Source organism: Chroicocephalus ridibundus, chromosome 5 (assembly GCF_963924245.1).
Source record: "Chroicocephalus ridibundus chromosome 5, bChrRid1.1, whole genome shotgun sequence".
Classification (NCBI taxonomy): Eukaryota; Metazoa; Chordata; class Aves; order Charadriiformes; family Laridae; genus Chroicocephalus; species Chroicocephalus ridibundus.
In genome coordinates this window covers 36,573,723-36,596,700 of record NC_086288.1, presented here as the reverse complement: position 1 = coordinate 36,596,700, position 22,978 = coordinate 36,573,723, and the positions used below count along the sequence as shown (strand labels likewise).

At 37.3% G+C, this 22,978-nt stretch overlaps 1 protein-coding gene across 1 annotated transcript in view; it reads right to left on the bottom strand.

Moving 5' to 3' along the window:
* Positions 1 to 484: 484 nt before the first annotated feature.
* GUCY1B1 (guanylate cyclase 1 soluble subunit beta 1) overlaps positions 485 to 22,978 on the bottom strand; it is a 46,927-nt gene continuing 24,433 nt past the window's right edge. Inside the window, exons 5-14 of the mRNA XM_063336112.1 lie at positions 21,768 to 21,965; positions 12,878 to 13,108; positions 11,324 to 11,440; positions 10,349 to 10,482; positions 9,334 to 9,531; positions 8,207 to 8,444; positions 7,285 to 7,425; positions 5,636 to 5,790; positions 5,185 to 5,311; positions 485 to 1,812 (exon numbers count right to left, since the gene is read on the bottom strand). Coding sequence (XP_063192182.1) covers positions 1,789 to 1,812; positions 5,185 to 5,311; positions 5,636 to 5,790; positions 7,285 to 7,425; positions 8,207 to 8,444; positions 9,334 to 9,531; positions 10,349 to 10,482; positions 11,324 to 11,440; positions 12,878 to 13,108; positions 21,768 to 21,965 — 1,563 coding nt within the window. The 3' untranslated portion in view covers positions 485 to 1,788. The remainder of the gene's footprint in view (positions 1,813 to 5,184; positions 5,312 to 5,635; positions 5,791 to 7,284; positions 7,426 to 8,206; positions 8,445 to 9,333; positions 9,532 to 10,348; positions 10,483 to 11,323; positions 11,441 to 12,877; positions 13,109 to 21,767; positions 21,966 to 22,978) is intronic.

Sequence of the window (22,978 nt, the reverse complement as noted above, 5' to 3'; positions counted from 1 at the left end):
ACCGTTAAAGTTTTAGTAAGCTTGATCAACTTGAAGTGCAAATTGCTGTTGTCTACCTATTAGAGCGCGGGCAACCTCTCACGGAGTGCTGGGAGGCGTTGCTGTCCGACAGTGAGATGATGAGAAGGAATGAATGTGGCTTCCTCTCTTCATTTCCCATTCCTGAAGCTTTGGTTGGTAATGTACATCCTGCTCAGAGTGGACAAACGTTGTCCAAGTGTTTCAAAGGAATGTATGCATTTTTGTGACCTTGTCTGCTACTTTTGGAGCATTAATCTATGCATTTTTGACACCACTTTAATCTGAGAATGTGATCCATTAGCCTCAACGTGGGAGACTCTTGGACATTTGCAAGCATTGGAATAATAACTCCATAAATTACTTAAACTTGGACTTCAAATTATGGAATGGAGAATATACTTGTTGTGTATCAAATAATGAAACACAGCTTTCACCGAAAAGAAAATCCCCAAATTTCTCAAAGTCAGTGGAAAAAATAATTTATTGCAATTTGTTTTGCACATTAACATGAAACATTTATACATATATATTCTGTGCTGATAAGGTATACTAGATATAGACAATTTTTATACACAAAGTAATTGCACTATCCTATTTTATAATGCAAATACTCAGAAATTATCAGTCAGATAGGAACAGATATTATTCACATAAAAATGCACTGTATGTTGAAGTTATGGAAGGTCTGTGCATCTGAAACCTTGTCCACTTTTACTGACTGTATCTGCTGATAAAAGATGCTATGTCCCTTACAAGCTTTACATCCTTTAATTATGCCATGATGCCTAGAATATTATCAGGTCCTCCCAAGGAATAAAATAAGATCATTTCTGAAAATCAGAGAGACCAAATCAAAAGGCAACCATGACAACCATGTCCTGGCAGCATGCCTTTCAATTCTGGGGGCTCCATCAGAAAAAGAGTCAAAGCACTACAGGTGCTCTAAAATTGTCCATCAGTCTATTATTAACATGACAACTTAATTTAGTTAATATAAATCAATGAGAAATACATCGCAAGTGAACAGCATTTCAGTAGAAGTACATTGGCACATGCTTCAAATAGCAGTATCAGACAAACAACTGCCCCCCTTTAATATAGAAAATGTTTACATAGCGTCTACAAAGGGAAAATGCAGGATGATATCAAAAAAGGAACCTTTTTCTAACCAGGAATTTACAGTGCATCAAGTGTTATTCACAAAATGAACGGGAAGCATGGTAACAGCAGAACTAAATCTGATAAACAACATTTATACGATAATTTTCAGAATGCTGCTCTAGGTATTATTTTTAAAAATAGTTCTTTAGGTTCATTGTTCTGCCCAACAACTGGAATACCTGTCTTTCCGGAAATGTCACTGATTCACATACCCACTATACTTCAGAGATGAAGATGAAGATGTGAAGCATCAGACTGAAGTGGTTAGTTGTGGCGTGCATACTACAAAATTTTAGTCAATATTATCTGGTGGTAGGAAGGGTCACATGACTGACGTGCAAAAATGCATATCAAAAAAAAGGAAAGCTTGAAATACATGCTCATAGCAGAAATAAAACAATACTAAACATTAAGGGGGAAAAAAAAAAGCGAGCCTGGAGAAAAATGGTGAGTATAATTCCAGGAGTAGGGCAAAAGACAATAGTACTGCACATGGAAATGGGAGATATGATGTGAAATAACATCCATAACTCAACCTTACTGCCTGGCACCCTAGTTGGAGACAGTATTGCACCCTATCCAGCGTCCTCTTCCTCTTCCCTCAGCTCAGAAAGCATCTTGCTTTGTTTCCTTGAGTGCATGCAAGTAGAATTTGAGAAGTAAGGGATTTTCCTTGAAGCAACAACATGGTGGGTCAATGCAGTGACAAAATACATTTTACAACTTGCAACTGATATCAGTAAATAATAAAAACAATAAAACACAGCACAGGTAACGCACGTATTACTTTCATATGTAGGAATGTAACAATTCCTACATTCCCTGATGAGCTACCAGCTCTGACTGAGATACTTTAACTTGTTCCCATCAGTAATGTGGGGACAGGGCAGAAGAAAAAGATATTTGAAAGGGGGGAACGATGGAAATTACAATCAGACATCTGATGTTCTCTGCAAGCTTGATTTTTTACAAATCTGTTTCTCAAGAGAGAAGCTGCAGATGAACCTCTGTTAAAATAATAATGCTAGTGATAACTCATCTTGTAACACGCAAACAAGCAGATGCAAAATGAATAATCCATCACAGCTGCTTTTGTTCTGTGTGTATTTCTGATGCAATTCTAATTTTTGCTGTAACGGTAACATGGAAGAGATACCTTAAGTGGAAACAAGTAAAGGAGCAGCACTCCAAGCAAACACTGATTCTTGCAAATCAGGTCCTTCTCAGAAGTGACTACTGCTCATGGTGACTGATATTAGAGATGCCAGTTTAGGAACCAAGTCTGAGGTATGCTGAGCTGCTCCAACCCTATCATTTTCTACAGGCCTAGCAGAGACAGCATATTTAAAGCCTTGGTTTCACATCTCTATGCCAGCTGTAAGTATTTTGTCCTCTTTACTCACCATATATTAATTACTGGGCTTCAGGGTAAAATATTATGCTGACAGATTTGCAAATGCTGAGCTAATCACTCTTTAAGGGATAGAATGAAAAGGAGAATATATCACTAATGTGAATCTATCCTAGATTTAAAGATATTGGAGGTAGAAAACTTCACAGTAAAAGAATAATCAGCAGAAATATCTTCAGGATGATTTAAGAAATAGCTTCACATTTACTTCTATGAGCCACTTCTTGCAATATTCTGGAATGACCTTTCAGGAAATTTACTGTATAGTTTCCAAATATATATTAACATGCCATATTTATTGTTGTGAACAGTCCCCTGAAATTCATGGCACTGTACTTGATAATACATTAGTATGTGTATGTCTTTGAAAGGTCAGAGAGAATAAGAGTCTGAAAAGCAAATCAAGACTACACCCTTGCCTATAACAAAGTGATAACTCCAAGGTAAACAAACATAAAAAGCTGGCTATCTGAGTTCTGCTTTTGGATTACAGCTATTATGTTCAGCCTATAAAGTGCCAGAAATAACATGAAGAGTACCTTCACAAGACAAAAAGAAACTGCAAACAGTTCAGAAAATCTTAAAGGAGTAAAAGTCAGTGCAGCTTTTTGTGGATGGACAGATGAAATTGTGCAGGGAGTGAAAAAGAATTAAAATATTAGAGGATTATATTCTTTCACTTTTCAAAATCACCTCTGACAAAATGATTATCAGTTCCAATCACCACATGAACGTATCTTTCTAGTCTCCTATTATCCCAAACTTACTACAGTTTAGAAGAGACACCTGTGATGGGAGAAGTCCTTCTATCTATAAGAATCACATGTATATCTGAATTTCAGAATTAAGAAAAACTAACAAAAATTAGTGAGACTTTTTGAGTGTGCTTAAACTGTGAGTCTTAAGTGCTCCTGAAAATCAGATTGACAGTATTTTTCTGTCAGGTTTATTCCTGTCCCCATGTCCCCCTCTACAAAGCTCGATTACTAGATAATAGGATCAGCAAGTACCTCTTGGGACTGCTGTGAGGATTAACAAAACCAACTGTTGTACAAGATCGCTAAAAGGAAATTGCAATATTTAAAATTCTAAACTATCTGAACCCTATATTCATATTAAACACGTGTGAAGCTGAAACAAGGAAAATACCCACCTGACTCAGTACCTCTCTGAAATTTTACATTTAAAATTACAATGTGCCCTGCTACAAATGATACGACATAATTTATAATGCAGAAAAAAGTTAAAGGTGTTTAATTAAAATACATTTTAAATACAACTATGGATGGGAAAGAATGGTAGCCATGTGAAATTATATTTAATCTTGATATAGAATAAAAATAGAAAAGTATTATCAAAACTGGCACCCAGAATATTATTGTAAGTAATACACACTAAAATACAGACTTCAGCAGAGCTAAAGTACAGGCTTTCCCCTAAAGTTCGATAGTGGGGGTTAATACTGGGAATCACCATTAAAAAGTCAGTATTCATATAGTTGGGTACCAGTGGTAACAAATCTGGAACAGATCTCCTAAAGAGCCCAAACAGTTTAACAGCCTAAATTTCATGTTCAGAAGCACATGAGTATTCAGACCTGTTATTAATCTCCTGTGACTTACAAAAATTATTTCAGATAAAGTAACTTATGACTTTCATTATTTTAGTCAAGAGTATTTTTAAGATTAAATACATTAGCACAAAACTTTCTTTTTGTATTACTTTGGGATAAAATTCAAGTTACGTAAATTACTTTTACCCTTTTTTCCTCCGTTTGGTAATGGCTGTAATGTATGCACCTGCTCAGCTATGGCAAATCAGCTGGCATACTGTAACCTTATTAAGTGTCTGAGTTTGTAGCACACTTTCGAGTCTAGATCTCATTGGCTTTTAATGAGATTTTGGTTAATACATGCCCAGACTTCTGAAACTGAGGCATATGCTTAAAGACCACTCAGTGCTTGAAGAGCTTTAGCCTACATCATTTTGAGAAGAGGATTTAGGCTCACTTGTCACTTAGAAGAAAAAGTTTTCATCCTGTATATTTCTAAAGCAAGACCTCTATCATGCAACAGTCTCTGAACAAGCAGATCCATCTGGGGTTAAGAGACCACCGTACGCATCAGGTGAGAACCTGCCTGCAAGCAGTCACTGGACTGTTGCCTAAATATTTGAAGGCACATTTATTCACTCACTGTAAGAAAGCAAATGGTGAATTTTGAAGTGCTGATAACTAGACATGTCAGCTAAACAGAAATGGATATTACATTGCAAATTTAGTACAGTGGCGAAATACGAAAGAAGAGGGAGTTATAAATATTTAAACACTTGGCATTCCCTCAAGGACTTTTTAAAAAAACAAAAGTATTCTTTCAGGGACTGCATAAACTGCAAAGACAAATAATCAAGGACTTTAATGTGCTGTCAAGATAGTAAATGCATTAATGAAATAGTGTTGTACGAAACTCTTCTTTTTTTTTCTAGGGAACATTTAGTTTTGCAAATGCAAATGGATCTCAGTGGTTTAGATTAAATTTGTCATGTTTATGCCTTGTTTAAAAAAAATAAAATTACACTCTGGTTAGTCATACCTCTGTCTCTGTACTCTTTCTGGACAAAAACCAAACCTGCATTGGTTCTTTTTTACCCTTCATAGAAACTGGACCCCTGTACTCCAGCTGGAACTGAGGATCTGAATTTTCTGGTGTCATAAGACACCTGAAATTGAAAGAGAAAACATGTAAATATATGTACTGTGCATGCACACCAGGCACTATATAAAATATTAAACATGCTACAGATATGTGAGCAAATTAACAAACGAGACAAATCTATCTCTAGATCATTATTATATTTGCATACCAATAATGGTATATCATGATGCAGTCTGCCACACAGTTTCATGAGAACTCATGTACTCAAATAATGTGTTGCGGGAGTCCTGTCACTTTGAACTCCAAAGACACTTTGATGTTATGCTGACAAAGTTATTTCTTTTACGGTGTCAACGAAAATGTCGACAAAAATACTGCCATCACTCACCTGTAGGTATATTCAGAGACATTGATCTTTCCTTTTTCCCCAGTAGTTTCTGTTCTGCTTGTTAGATTGACAGTATTTCCAAAAAGACAGTAACGTGGCATCCGTTGGCCTATGACACCTGTGACTACCTCACCAGTATGGATTCCTATTGTTATCTTTAGAGAGAAAAAATAAAGTTAGTATATTCAAAATCAACGTAACTAATCTGATGCTTCTGACTAAATATAGGTATCGTGACATTTCTGTCTACTAGAGTTTATTTTTTCTATGTGCCACTCCTGCTTCTTCAAAGCCTTGCATTTTGTGTTTTGTATAACTTTTTTTAATTGTAGGGTCATGGCTCTGCCTCTCACATGAAAGAACAAACTCCATATTTTTCCAGTGTGCACCATGCCATGCTGCTATTAAAGCTCCAGTGAATTCATGCTGAGAGAGTTGGAGTTATTCAGCCTGGAGAAGAGATGGCTCCAGGGAGACCTTATAGCAGCCTTCCAGTACCTAAAGGGTGCCTACAGGAGAGATGGGGAGGGACTTTATCAGGGAGTGTAGAGACAGGATGAGGGGTAATGGTTTTAAACTCAAAGAGGGGAGATTTAGATTAGATTATTTTAGTGTGGGGTGGGGAGACACTGGAACAGGTTGCCCAGAGAAGCTGTGGATGCCCCACCTGGTCTAGTGGGAAGTGTCCCTGCCCATGGCAGCAGGGTTGGAACTAGGTGATCTTCAACATCCCTTGCAATCCTAATCATTCTATGATTCTTTGATTACAGAATACTGTGAAATTTAAAAAAGTGTAAAGAGAGGCATACTGTGCAGGTCTGTGTTTAATGAGTGCTCAGAAGATGCGGAAGTGGATGGTGTAGGTCAAGAAAAAAAGATGTTTCTCAGAGGAAACATCATGATATTTTGCATTTAAAAGCTCAAGACATAGGACAGGGGTTTGGAGAAGCTCACTTTTACAGCGGATTACAGTTATTGTAAAGCCTCGAATCAAACCTTCTCACTTCTTTGCCCAGTGACAAAGTAAAGTACACAGATCTAAGCTAGGTGTTAGGCCATTAATATTCATATAAATAGAAATCTGCATCACATTCATTACTTATTTTGCTCTCACAGCCTTCTGATGAGGACAGGTCAATGCAGCCTCCCCAGTCCTGTATTAATGCCACAACATCTTCATAAAATCCCACAATGAGTGAACTTCCACTAATATACATAGTTGCCAGTAATCATTGCCATAACTGCCTGTGGAACCGTCCTTTTCTTTTTAATAGAATATTTTCTCCTGCTGACATGAGCATCTGAGGCATGATCAAAAATATCAGTGATGGAATATTGTTGTTTTGTTCATTGAGATGAAGAAGAATCAATGAATTGTACTTGATGCAGAATGGGAATTTGTTGATTAGATTGAAATGAGCAGAAAACAAATATAAATGATGGCAGGCCTAATTTAGTCTTTTAAAAGGTTAAGCACAATAATTAGATTTTAAGGTCTGGGAGACTCTTCATATTATTTGTAGATATCAGTCTCAAAATCTAACAAAAACAAGGCCTGCATGGACTGGGATCTGAGCATTATCATATTTCAAAGCATTTTCATCATATCAAAGAATGGGCTTTTCATTCAAGCCCACACATTTACTAACCTGTACAGGCTCACCATCTACTTGAACTTGGCCTGCTATTTCCATCATATCCAATGCCAGGTGGCAGATAGATCGTGCATGATGAATGCAAGGCTCTGGTAGACCACTCACTGTCATATACTTGTCCCCAACTGTTTCCACCTATCAAGACACATATGTCTTAATTATCTCAATTACTTGATTATAATTCAGATCACCCTAATTCCTGTCATTTCTGCTTGTTATTGAAGAGAATTTATTGTATGCTAACAATGTAACAAATTAAAATGACACTGTGATTACGTGAAATGGAGGCTCTCTTTTGGGGTCTTCTGGATTTCTGTAGAAACTGAGCACTATGTTTGTTTTGACTCACAGCCTTGATTCACTTGCAGATAAAAGTTTATATCTAGTAAAAGCTAGGCATGAATCTCGTACATATAAACACACACGCATACACATGTACATGTATACATGGGATATATATATCTACCTATCTACCTGCTACCAGCTGCATCTGCAGCTACACCTCATTCCTAATGAAGACATTGAATTCACATTGAATAACTGAATAATAAGTTTTAATTTACAACCAGGATACTCAGATATATGACTAAAAAACTTAAAGCACAGGGTCAGCAGAACCACAAATTCCTTGTATAAGTGTTCACACCTGCTAAACGTTGAAGTACATTTATGTATCCACCTGCTGGGTGACTGTGCAGAAATCCTGCTGAGAACGAAGCCCTTTATGTTCCTTCACACATTTAGAGATAAACAACATACTCTTCTTCAGCTATGTAATATCAGGTAACACAGTTCAAAGACTGAGAACATAACTATTTTTTAAAAAAAGCCTAAAATCCAAAGGATGGAAAAGAGTGACATGACAGTAAACTATTGAAAAGTCACAAATTAAATACTTCGAAAATCTTCTGCTTACCTTATAAACAAATGGATTCCTCCGTGAATCAGTCAGAATATCAAATCTCGTGTAAAGATCATTTAAAAGATTAACAATCTTCATCGCTCCCTCTCCAGAGGCATGTTTACTACAAAAGGCATTGAATCCAACAATGCCACTGAAAAGAATGGTCACATTGTCATACCGCTTAGCTGGAACAGGACGCTTGTGTCTCAGCTCATTTGCCACTGACGGTGGTAGAACAGAGTACAGTAATCTAAAAGCGTAAGAAAAGAAAGGCACAAGCAAAACAGAAAGAATTTGGAGAAAGGTCTTTACATCAGCGCTCTTCAAATATTAACTTTTTACCTCCCATAGGGTTTATAGCATACTTGCATCATCAAAGACCGATATAAAGACATTTACTAAAGAATATTTTACTTGGGAAACAGGAACTGATCTACATCAGCATACCTGAAGCCATGACATTTCAAACACACGTTAATACTTCTAAATTACTACCAAAATGAGACATATATTATGAATTCTTCTGATATGATCTGTTAATAGTGTCTTGGATCATTTTTGCTTATTGCTTAAGCATTTCTGCCATCTCAATTAAGATAAATTTCTATAGGTAACTATAAAATCAAATTCATAGCATTAGCCTGTTGCAAAACTTCACCTTTACATAGACTATTTTTGAGGCTTATAAGGTATGTTTTTCTGTTCTATTAACACGTGAGCATGGCGGTCCAGAAAGACAAAGTGGTCTACAGCTGGTTTACAGAACTCTGTCAAATAGCAGCATTTGGGCATTCCTTGGGTACAAGGATTGCATGTAAGAGAGTTTGCAAAACTACTGTTTTAGGTCATTCACAAAGCAAAAAGGATTGTCGGTTCACTTCTCATAACTTTCCTTATCAGGGAAGAGCCATCAAAATACCTGTGCATATAACAGCCTAGACTGCAGATGACATTTGACAATCTAAATAAAGAAATACTCTATGAGGCGATAAAGTAAAATGTTCTTTCTTGATTCCAAAATTATCAGCCCTGAATATCTCTCATATTCCTTCCAAGATTCTGTTAATTTTTGAAGAAGGTAGCTATAAATAATATATTGCTGTGACTGTTTCAGCTCAAAATCAGAATTTGGTTCTTACGTGTCTGTCTTTTTCTTTTCATCTTCCAGGGCACGCAGTGTGTGCTGCAGTCTGTCAGTCAGGATCTCAAGCTCTTGAGTCAGTTTATATTCCTCTCTGAACTGCTCTCCCAAGAGAACCAGATCACGGGTAGCATCATGCAATGGAATATCACTCAGATATAAACCTCTTCTGGTTAAATCATCCAAGTTCATCACACTGCAATGTGGAGAAATATATAATAATATGGGTACAATTAAATTTGCCAAAGGAGCATTTAAAACTCAAATGAACAATAAAGGTTGAGGAATAACAGAAGAAAGATTATGCTCCTGAACTTCTGATGAATTGTAGAACATGTCCCTTCTACAAAATACCTTATTTATGTTCATTCATGTTAACACATGGTTCTCGATTTTTGCATCTAAATACAGAATTATCCTTGACGAGTTCCATGAATATATCAAATGCACATTCTTCAGTATAAAAATAAAAACGAGATTACGCTAAAGTAATCTCTTCCCTTGTTCTCTTCATCCACCCTCTCCCTTTTACGCAGGAGATTAATGTATCATAACTGTGTAATCTGATGTGTTAGCTTAACGTGCTCTTAGCTAAAGAAGCCCTCCATTCAATCCCCCATCCCAACCACTTCTTTATAGTTATCACTGCTCCATTATGTTAAAACTACTGCAAAAATATATGTACCGACATAGGAAACCAAATCATTGTGAAATTTCTTAGCATTCTCAGAATAAGAAACAAAAGACAAGACTTGCCAAAAATCATGTAATCATGAGGAATTCTCATTTGTACAAACCGGGCCAGAGCATCCCAATGTTTGTATTGAATTACTTAATAATCAGTCAAGTTCCAATGTTAAAGGCTTCTCTCTCTTTTAGTATAAAGACATCAAAACCAATGAAATCAATACTTGAGCCAATTAATCTCTGCAGTAGTACTCTCATAAGTGTTCTTAAAAATAGTAATTGTAAAATGAAAATCATTATTATAGAACTCTTAAGGTTTAAAGTACCTTGGAGAACAAAGAAAGAGAATGCTGTCTGCTTCAGGCAAGTAGATCATTTGTCCTTTCAGGCGTAAGCAGCTGATTTCTGTGCCAGTCAGTTCATCTTCACACTCCAGCTTTTCCACATCCAAAAGCCCCTCCTGGTGACGAAAAGTCACAATTATATAAGGGCATTGGTACGTGTGTTACGCACTAGGCCGACACGTACATAAGTGCCTTCACTATGAAGGCAGTCAGAATGTTTGGAATAGATTTACAGACTACATTAAAACCCAATTAATTTCTCATTTGAACACCCTATACTACCTTTATTTTAATACTGTGATTAGCTACCTCAAAGATACAAAGCATGGTATCCTTCTTTACTTTCATGTTCATAAGTTCTTGTTTTCTTCTGCGTGATTTCTTAACAAGAGTTTGACAAAAGTATTGCCTACTCTATCAAGTTCTGTTTGTACCTGGCAGCATTCCTAAGAAAACTTGTTGGTTTCTCTCAGATGCAGTTTTCTATAAATGAACAGGCTCCTTGACAGTAGATGCTACTCTACATGCTGCATTCATTCATATCACCTGCCTCCTCTCCTGCCCGCTCTTGAGAAAAGGACACAGAACTGTATATGAACATATGCGCCCATGCAAGAACACATTTCACATTTGTCTCCCATACTGTTATGAAGCAAAAGTGAATGTAATTGCCTTTCTACGTTTACTTTGGTACGATGCCATATAGTGGGTTGGTCCCTTGCAAAGAAAGCATCAGATATAAAATATATGTACTTCACTATTCCTATAAAGCATTCTACTTAACAGCTACACATGAGTTCACACCGGTGACTTTTTCTTGGCTCAAGACTCAAAAGGAACTGAGCTTACTACTGTGCAAAGAAATTTCTCTGAAGACTTCTGAGCTTTCAGCAGTTCTTCTTATCTCTCCACAGCGTACTTACTTAGAAAATAGCCAGGTGAATATTCTCTAGTTACCTTGGTCCGCAGTACAAAAACTGTATTGATATGTGAAAGGATCCCATGGAAACTAATATCAATATGGGGCCGGACCAAGGAGAAAACTGACAACAGACTGCAATTTCCTGGCTGCAGCTAGAATTAAAAAAAAAAAAAGAAAAAAAAGAAAAAGAATTGTTATGCTTTATACTAAAAATATACATGAAGTAATCATAGTCAATTTGCTTAGATGACAATACTGAATGGGAGATAATATATACTTTATGCATTTCTCCATTAAACACAAGGTTTTTAAATTAAGGATTTTACATCAGAAATATACTGACCTCAAAGTGCAATTCTAGGCTGCAAGATGACTTTGTAAAATTGTGTTATACCACATTTGTTATCTGTCAAACTGTTCCCACTCTACAGTAAAAAAAGCTTTCCAGCATTTTCCTCCTAAGTGACCTCCTTCAAACTCCCTTTTCAATAAAACAGGTTCTCTAAAGCATCAACTCTGATAATAAGGATTCTGATAGCCATCCTCAGTAGGCTGAGTAGTTACAGCTGTTCAGTAAATGCCCTTGGGAAAAATCTGGCAGATCTACTTATAAAGCTCTTTCAAATCTTTCTGCAAAATTCAGAGAGAAACTGCCAAAAAAAAATGGGAGGAAAAAGCAAATAACATAAAATTGCATTTTAAAAGTATGTCCACGATTCAGAAAGAACATGGTATGTCCAACATTAGCCTATATAATTGTAAATTAATTTGATGTTTTAATCATCTTACCTTTTGCTTTTCTCATATTACTGCTTTTACCTGTTGCTTATTTTTAGAAACACTCGGCTCTTTCAGGCAAGAACTGAGGTATCTTATTCATATACAGAATATATAATTTTAAACAGACCTCTGAGTACTCTTTTACTGTAAATAACCAGAGGAAATTGCAGCAGTAGCATTAAGTTCAGAACACATACATATATATCAAAAAAATAGTTTGGCTTATCTTAGTTAATACTGACTCTTTTGATGCACAAGCCAAGGAAGTATACTACAACTCCTGTTATTCTGCTCTTTGGTTATTGTGCATCTGACAGCTTAAGTATTTGAAGCCATTACTGCCGAGTTATATATATATATACACACTATGTACCTGCTGGTACACTACACAGTAGTATGGGCAAGATGATTTCCTGAACCCCAGGCCAAGTTGTACCAACTGTCTCACATCCACTTTAAAGAGTTATTTGCCAGTTTAACAGCAAATGTATCTTGGAGCGAGCTACAAAAAAAACCCTGGGTATCAAGCTAACACTTGAACTGTGGCAGTGATCAGGTTTTCCCTGCTCAAGCCTATTCTCTTCCTACACACGGACTTGATCATAAGGAACAGAGCCGTTGTAGAATTAGGGCCATTTTCACAGTCCTTTTTCAAATAAGATGAGCACAATGCAGTAAATATTACACAGTTACACAAGAATAGACAGAGAATCCTAGATCTCTTTTATTCATCTCTAAAATAAACCTGTGAAGTTTTATTCCTAGCATTAGGAATCTGTATGATTATTCATGTATGAGAATCATCTAACCTGTGGAAGAACTCTGTATATAGCATTGCCACACTGCGTGACCACCAGATCTCTGTCAAATATTATGTGGAAAGGAAAGGCCTTGCAGAAAGTATAGGGACTGATGCGAGACTCTTGGGTACCGTTTTCTTCAAATCTGTCAAGGTCTTCATAGTAGTCCTCTTCTTTAGACTCTTTCTCTTCAATTAAAAACTGAATGTGGTCACATTCCTCATTTCTCTGTTGAATAACCTAGAAAAATGAAGGAAAAAATGAAAAACTGAAAACTCTGCCACTTGTTAATAGCTGGAATGCTACTATGAAGACAGGAATACATTTAGAGCAGAAAAATGAATTCAAGAATGATATTTGCATCTTGAAAAATATTATTTCTAATAAGTATTTCTGATTTTAGAGAGAAATCAGAGAGGGGGAAAGTCTTTATAATTCCAGGTGACTAAATATGGCTTTGCTTAGCCACAGTTGCTCTTTGCATGAACAACATATTGAAGATCACTCAAATACAATTTATAAAGCCTGAGTGAAATGCACATCCTGAAATCAGGGGTCAAGGCTCAGGTTATGTTTGCTTTTACTGGTACATGCCAGAAATCAGGACTTTCTCCTAATCTTGAATTAACATATGGCATGTCTTGAATTACACAGAGCACTTGAATCTTTATTTTGATGAAAGCTGTTTGGAAGGTCTATAACACAACAGCAAATAATGCTGACCAGAGGATGGACATGTCACAGTCATCCAGAAGAAAAGTGGATGGAGCAGATGTTTGAATATACAATCCTCGCGCATTCAAGCAGTGATGACTGCAAGATCAGGAACAACAGATAAAACTAAAAGCAATGACAATCTTCTCCAAGCTGCATTCCATATTAAATGAAATCACAGCAAAACCAGAGTCATCTACATCAGCTGAATCCCAAATAAGTGTCTTGAATATAGCGTTTCACACTTTAGTAATTTTACTCAAAGGTAGTAAAAAATATGAAATTAATAGGGATTATTTTGTTTGCAGTGAGAGTCATGTATTGCAGGATAATTAAAGCTAATAACTAATAGAACAACATAATTTACCTTGAGAGGCCAAATTCACCTCTTCTCAAGCCTAATTAGATTTAATAACTGGAACAGAACAATTCTATTTACACAGTATTGTTTAGCAGCAACTTTCTGGAACATGTTGCACCTGATTCTACTTTCATGTAGATTCTGATCCTAAAGCCACTGAAGCAAAAAAAGACTTCTTAAAATCTCTAGTGCATCTTGATTCTGCCCTACACACATAGTCTAACCACAGAGATTAACAGTTACAATATGAAAACAGAATGGATACGCACAAACACTGCACTTGATCACTAAGATGTTTAGTTCATTAAATATTTCTCATCCACAACTGTTAGCCATGCTAGCTGATAGGTTGAGGACTGCTGATTCCTTTATTTGTTCCTTTACAAATGGAGGAGTGTAAAACAACAAAACAATATTTTACTGCTAAATGATGCTTAATGTAAGAAGGTAGTGTTCCTTCATCTCCTATTTGACTATTCATTTAAAAGAAAGAGAGGCTTTTCTGGAGGACAGTTCAGAGCCAAGAGTCTGATTTAGGTGTTCCATACCATGTGCTGTATTAGTCTTCTCATTCTATTGCATACCTAAGCAACTTAGAGAAAGATCTGCCTACTAATTTTACCAGCACATGTAGGTACCTAGAGCTGGGTATATGAACAAATTCAAATGTTAACGATGATAAAACCTGATTTCCTCAAGAAATTGCATTGGTAATCCATATGGCGGCGTGTGGCAAAGAGAAGTGGGAAATTATGAGTTAATAAGAGAAAAACCTTGGAAAGAATATGTGGTGGTCATTTGAGGAAAACGAGTTACATAGGTTTGTCTAGGAAGATGGAACATACTAGATGGAGACCTGGTTTTCCTCTGAATTCAGGGCTTAAAGGTTATGTCCTCCTCTTCTTTTAAATCATTATCCCTGAAATTGTGGCCAGACCGAGGACTGACAGAACTTAGTTTTTACTTTCTATCACTCATACACACTCCCACAGGTTTTATTTTATTATCACTGTGTCCAAAGACAGCTGAGATCATACACAGTAACTTTTTCAAATTGTGTAGAATTATCACTAGAATTGATCTATGCTTCCAGATAATTTCCAGTCTTGGATCTTACTTCAAAGAGTTGCTCTTGCCACAAGTGGAAAAAAAATGCGTGCTTTGGATGAAAAGCTTCTTCATTTGGCAAAGCCGTCCTAAAATTAATTTTTAAAGATCTAATAATTTTTAAGGAAATGTTCATATTAACGGCACATCACCTTCCAGAGATATTAATATTACGACCTAATGACCATCTTAGTCAGTGCATACTAGTATTCTCTTACCAGCCTGCACCTGTACTTGTAGGTTTTTTCCTGGTACCATGCAGCACCTAATGGATTTTTCATAACTCACCATTTTTTTGCATTTATTAAATAAGAATGATGCATCAATTAACAAAACTCAAGTGATCGTTAAAAAAATCAAATCTGTAAAAACAGAACTGCTACATGCTTCGAGACATCTAGCTAAGTTTGAGACACAACCCTCCACAGATTCTACAAGCTTACACAATGATGAAGTCAGTCATCTCACACGATGTGCTATTTTCCTAACCTTTATAGATTAGAACTGTGTCAGTAACAGTGCAAAGCTGCAGATTTCCCAGGCATCTTCAAGTTCATTTGCAAGGCTATTTTTGAGCAGACTCCAGGGCATCTAGCAATGCTTACTGTACTAGTGCATCGCATCAGTGCAGTGAATGAACAACAGGCCAAACACATAGAAATGTATCAGATCTGCAAGACAGCCACAGCGCCAGCTGCATGCTCCTGGTAAACCTGATGTGCTGTGGACGTGGCTGGTTTACTGAATCTGATTCTAGTCATCCATGCACAAACCTTTATTAACAGAAGCTGCAATCATACCTCTCTCCGGGCTAAGAAAGCTACTGATTCATCCTTAAATAACTTCCCATTGGATACTTAATTTCATGATGTCTTTTCTGCTCACATCATTTATGCACGATCTAATCTTCATATCTCATGATTTCATCCACCTTGTCAGCAAGTTTAAAATGAGCACTTCTGGACATTAACATAATATGTTAAATTCTGTCCCTTCACCCTTGCACCTACAGATCCAACCTAATTGGCCAGATACTTACCTGGCATAAAGACCTGCCCTATATACTCCACAGTAAGCTTAACTAGAACAGAATTTATCTATTGTTTCATTCTGCAAGCAAAGTTTGCAAGCCACAGAATTTCAGTATCATTTAAGTATGTTTGAAGAAGCCTCTGTTAAATGTTTGACAAATGAAAGTTCAGTGACAGAAGCAACAAGGCCAGGAATCAAGTCTAATTCGTCCTCCCCCTGCAGTCTTAGCTGGTGAAGTGACATCAGTTCACCATGTCTAAGAGCTCAATCACCATAGTAACTGCAGTTAAAAACTGAAGGGAAAAAAATCACTCTCCTGGTTTCAAAGAGAATATATAACATCTAACTGCTAACCTGCCTGTGCTTTCCAGAAGATGTATCTTCAGAGTCTGTCCTTGCTTAGCCAAGTGAAAAGACACACCAATATTTCAGGGAAGGACAATTCAGAGAACAGTTATTTTAAAATGAATTTGTGGTTTAATATATTTGGTGAGCTTCACATGAGATATTAAATCAAGCAGTATCACTGTGATACAGCACCTATAATGAACACACGCTATCTGTTAAACTTTCACCGATGTATCTGCAAGACAAGACTCAATTCTATAGACATGAGCATGTCCCCAAGATACACTCGTATCTCAGCATGGTGGAGGGATAGAATGTCCTTGGACAGGGATCTTTTTCCGTTAGATTGTCAAGACTAATACAAAGTCAGGTTTCTGCCATTTAAAGGGCAATACAGGTGAAACCCTTGATCTCTTCTGATCAAAACAGACTGTGCAATGCTACTTTACAAATTTCAATGCAGCTGTTACAGGCTGATCCTGAGGCAAAGCAGTTCACTGTGGAAATGGTACCACTCACGGCTTTGCACACCCAAAGTTAAAACTGCGGGGATGTCTCCGCCTGGCAGCTGGTTTCAAGGCAGACTGTCTCACTGCACTGAACCTCCGAGCCTGGAGCTAGTGAAGTTTCCACCTGCTCTTGTGTCAGAATTAGAGGCTGATTATGCTCCACGGTTGACTTATCTTCATACGCAGCTAGCATTTTAATGCGTGGATCAGTACTGCTTGTCCTCCATGACAAGTACCTAAGTAGTTTTTAGGTCAGCTCCCCAGCTGGTCACATTATGGCTTTGTTTTTTATATTGCCATTAGTAATGAGACAGTCTGAAATTACCATCTTGTCAAGGATGTCCTCTGGTCTTTTGTCATTTTATATTGCAAACCATCTTCCCTGTGTAAAAGAAACATTTTGATAGTCTGTTGTCAGATACCAGAACTGCAGAAGTCTCTTTTCCCCACAGATTTTTAGGCTTTGTAGGATTGTACAACATTCTTCATTGACTCATGCCATTTGTAGCCTTGAGGGAGTCCCTCTTCTGACGTCACCTTCACAGGTCACTCTCATTTATACATGAACAACCTCTGACAAGTGAAGCAAGAGAAGGCATAGCCAGAAAGCTGCTAACAGAGATCTCATGCCAAAGCTGGTCACCAGGATCCTGAAGATTTTTAGTTCTTATACTGAGAGTGGCAGAACTTAAATATTCTTAGCGTGTTCTGAAAGTCGATAACAATTCTTGGGACAACACCTGCTGCAAAAATTATATAGTCTTAGCTGTATTTAGCTAAAAATGGATTACCATACTAGGGAAGATAAGGCAAATTGGATTTGAAGTAATTAATCAATTAATGTCAAATTAGGCTTTCCTGAACTATTCAACTGGAATTGTGAATCCAAGTTCAGAACAAATTGCCTTCCTTTCAGTGCTAACAGAGTTTAACAAAGACAAACTGAGACCCTTTTTTTTTTTTTTTTTTCTTTTCTTGCCTTCAGCACACATGTAACCTAGGTGTTAAAAGGCACATTTTCTGCAGGACACCATTCTGAAAAAAGGAAGCTCTACTGTATTTCAGAATAACATGTATGTGTGTGTGTGTATATATATGCGCATATATAAAGTAGTTCTGTGTGAAACTGCACAAAGGTGATAAAATGAAACTTTTTTTTAATTTAGCTATTTCTCCACCCAAACCAAGAACAATATGTTTTTCTCAATGCTTATTTTTCCTCTTGTGATCATGAGATTCTTTAGGTTTGCTCCGCAGGTTGAGGGAGGTGATCCTTCCCCTCTACTCAGCACTGGAGAGGCCACACCTGGAGTGCTGTGCCCAGTGTTGGGCTCCTCAGTACAAGAGAGATATGGAGCTACTGGAGAGATTCCGGTGAAGGGCCACTAAGAGGAATAAGGCGCTGGAGCATCTGTCATAAGAGGAAAGGCTGAGACAGCTGGCACTATTCAGCCTGGAGAAGAGAAGGCTCAGGAGGATCTCATCCATGTGTACAAACACCTGAAGGGAGGGTGCGTAGAGGATGGAGACAGACTCTTTTCAGTGGTGTCCAGTGTCAGGATAAGAGGCAATGGGCACAAACTGAAACACAAAAGGTTCTGTCTGAACATCATCAACGCTTTTCTACTGTGAGGGGGACTGAGTGCTGGCACCCGTTGTCCAAAGAGTTTGCAGAGTCTCCATTCCTAGAGGTAGCTGAAAGGTGTCTGAACATGGAGCAGAGCAACTGGCTCTAGGTGGCCCTGCTTGAGTGGGGGGCATTTGGACAAAATGCCCTCCAGAGGTCCCTTCCTACCTCTGTCATTCTATGACTCTGTGTGACTGATAAAACAACATCTAACCACTTAGAATAACAGTATTATTGTAAATGATTAAGATCTGCTACCACGTTCACAGAAACTAGTAACATGTAAGACAAATTCAAGCAAAATTTGAAAATACAGACTTAGAAGCATGTATTCCCTCAATCAGATTTATGTAAGCATTTCTTCTAAACAGCCAGAGAAGAAAAGTGGATAATAAAGCATTAAACATCAAATTGCAGATATCAACTTTACACTTATATAAAGAAAACTGCAGACATTACTAAACCAGTCCTGTGCTGGGATTGTTATGAAAATGCTTTGGATAAAGAAATTTGGAAGGACAGCTCCATAATCTCAGCTCTGTTCTTTCAAGTCGGAAGTCAACTGCCATAGTAATATCAGAAACTTAGGGTTAAGCACTGAAGCTCTTACCATTTAAAAAAAAAATAATTCTTCCTTAAGCAAAATTCTAACTGAAGTCCAAACCAAAAATTTTGCAGAAGAGGTATTGATTGGTCCACAAAAACTGAGGGGATGAAAAGCAACGCCATTGTTTTTCTGTGCTGTGCTATTTCAAACAATCCATTACTAACAGCCTGAAACACGAAAGCATTAATTTACTAAACTATGAGGCAAGGGATCGAGATGAAAGAAGTTGGTCAATTTTTTCTCCTGTTCTCATTTTTTTGAATAGTGTAAAACTAGCCATGTACCACAATGGCAGACTTTGCTTTAAAACCCTCACTGTACCATTAATGATTAATAGATGACCTGTGGGGTAATGGAGGGAGACTTTCACTGTCTATGTGGATAAGCTGCAAATTTTGGCACTCTCACCTTACAGAAACGAGTAGCTGATTTTTCTCTGCTTATCTACCACTGAAGTTTGTACATCCCTGTGGAGTAAAACACTATATAATGTCACTAAAGGTATCAAAAGCGAGGCATTATTAACCAGCAGAGACAAGAAAAAGTTCAGGGTTGAGCGCACATGACTTTCTAACAGGGTCAAGGGAAAAAACAGGGTAACAGAGAAAATAAAAATACAGATGATATACACTTTCTTCAGTTTAGAGGTTTTGTCTCAGAGTCTGGAAGAATAGTTTGAATTTAAAGTAAACTTTGTGCTCACTTATAATAGGTTTGACTAATACTATTAAATTTCTATTTAATTACAGAATTTTTCAGAAAAGCCTAACGAAGTCAAATGAAAATGACAAGTAAATTTAGAATCAATATTTAAACCTCTTTGGAACATATATTATTTGTGAGAAGTCCTAGGTGGATATCAGTACTGTCCAATACAATCTTCTTAACAAAGTATTGTTCAGACTGAGGACACAGTTTGTCAAAAGTTTGTTCTGGTAGTTGCTTTGCACAACCCAGACTTCTCCTCTGCCCCACTGATCACTTTTGTCTCTGCATGACCCCTCGACTATGCTGGCAGGATTCCCTCTAACAGACAAGAACACCAAACCACATAAAGGAACAGACGTGGGTAAAAATAATCCAGAAAAATAACCCACTATTATTTTGAACCCTGTTCATTTCCTCAGTGAGTTTATTTTATAGCTTGACAACAGCTGGAGAGACACAGCTGAAGAAGCTGTTGTAGGACAGCAGTCTTGAGCAGTAAGAAAAGGGGGACTGCATAAGCTGCCTGTACTACCAAAAGAAATGCTTGTCAAGCAACAGCTTCAGTGCTTTTGCAGCCAACTTTCCAATATGGTCCTTCTTGTCTGTCTCAACAGTTTGAATAAACAGGGACATAAGAGGAGGATTGTTTTGATTCTGTTGCATCCTTCCATACCTGATTACTAACACCTGCTATAAAAGTTTGAACTATGGATTTCTACGAAGCAGAATCTAAACAAGGACAAAAGATATATCACCATCACTATACAGAACTAGCCATTCACTATAAACCTGAGCTAAACTTATAACAATAAATCTAAAAATACTCCAATATAGAAGTACAAATATCTTTGTCATTGGGTTGCTTGTAAATCTCTTATCTGAGCAAGATCGTGTTTTGGTGATACACTCATGAAACTGGAACTCATTTTCTGAGGAAGTATGCAATGAAACTATGCTATAAATGCAATATGACTAGGGAATAGTTAAAAAAAAGAAAAACCTGCTTGCTGTACCTGCTTAGATTCTGTATTTTGTATCAGTTGCAATATTTCTAACAACATAAAGCTCTCATTTGCTTTTTTTCTCCAGATATAGCTGCACCTTGGATCAAGCTCTGATTTTATACCATTCTATATGCAAGGCCTGATCAATTAAATCTTTCTGTTGCTCTGTATGGAACAAAGAAGCAGCCTCTTTCCCATTTCACAAGTGACTTAGCACACGTGACATTATGTAAACTCTCTGACTGAGGGATGTTTTTCCACTTCTGGGGCAGTAGGTGTATATCCAGCCGCACTGTTATGCAAAGATAGTATGAGACCCCAAACGCATCTTGGTTCTGGGAAGGACCTGGCATGCAGGCTGGGAGGAAAACCCTGCTCACCAGCCAGGCCTCATCAATGCACATCAGCCTCACTGTCTGCACATAGATGAAGAATCTAGGACACAGAGACAAAATGTCTGTGCTCTCACAGAACACAGTAGACAGTAAGAAATATATGCCAAATGTAAACTAAAGTGGAAAAAAGCACTCCAAACAACCGAGTACCTAATTTCTGTACATGTCACCTCCTTCCTTGAATAAGGGGATATAGTTCTGAACTGTTCCTGATTGGGGAAATTAGTACTGGCCTTCCCAGCATATGGCTGACCTGTCCTTAAGGCAACACAAATGACGACCTGTCCTTAAGGCAACACAAATGACGACCGACCTGTCCTTAAAGCAACACAAAAGACAGTGGATCTTCCTGAGTCAGTACTGATGCCACTGCTTCACAGAGGACAGCAGCAATGAAAATGATTGTTTGCCATCACTTCACTTTCTATTTTCTTGATTTTGTCATAATGACATAAACATCCAATGTGTACATCCCTTTAGACATTACCTTCATATCTATTTCTGTACCGTGGATCTGTTGAGCTACTGTTTTGATTATTCCAATGACAATATCCTGGAGACCTTCTCTTTCTGAATAATAATGCAGAATGAGTCCCTTCCCCTTCTCCGCATCAGTGCATCTAAAGGAAGGGGCTCGCATACCCGGGTAAATAGTAGCAAGGTGGTCATGCAAAGCATCCAGATTCTGGAAGAAGAAATTAAAAACATGATTATAAGTCATATAATAATATAAAGCATTTAAGTCTAATCTGATCATCCTCTTTCTCCTATTGCTCACACTCCTGGTGCATTTCCCTTATTATTTGTAGAACTGTCATCAAAGCAGGCTTTTCAGGTAGCTTCCATCTACTGTAGGGGATATTGGGACAACGAATGGCATCAAAATTAGCACTATTGAAAATTACTCCAGATAGTAAGAATTCATGCTTGACTATGCTGTACTTTGAAACACTCTGATGATTAAAGACCTTGTGTGTGTGTTTCTCAATCCTGTAACCTCCTCCATTTTCATCCCTTCCAAACTCTAGCCCCTATGATCTCCTCTTCAGATGTGAATTCAGGTGTCAGATACAAATAAGCACGCCTGAATAACCATGAATCTTTTTCCTTATTGTCAGAACAGGCTAGTTCTGACATCGTAACAGTCAACCCAAGTTTACAAGGTATGACAAATCTCAAATTTTAAGGTAAAGATTTAAATTATTAAAAGACCAACCTCAAATACATACTTTCTTTGAGAATAACTAAAAAAAATCCACAGAATATACAGAACATAACACAGCTGCTGTAACAATGTTTCAGCAAAGGTTATTCAAGAAAGAGAAGAGGTCTATTTTTCCAGCTGATGTCCTGGACACCCTATGTATTTAACTTTACATTTTGACTACACAACTTGCTCTCTGGAGAGGAAAGCTAAATGATAAATTGATAAGCATATCTAATAAGTAAATTAAAAAGAACAGTGAGATAAAAATCACACTCCAACTTTGATTATGAAGCGATTATCAACCTCCAGTTTGCTATTTACTATATCTTTAACATAGAAAGAGCAACCTAGAGCAGTCTTGCTGGTTGGTGTTGCAACCCACATAATTATTTACCTATGCTGTAAAATTCACATAACTTCTTTACATCTTAAGTCCAGAAAATGACCACATCTTTTAAGTGTTTTTTTCTCACACCCCCAGGTAACGGCTA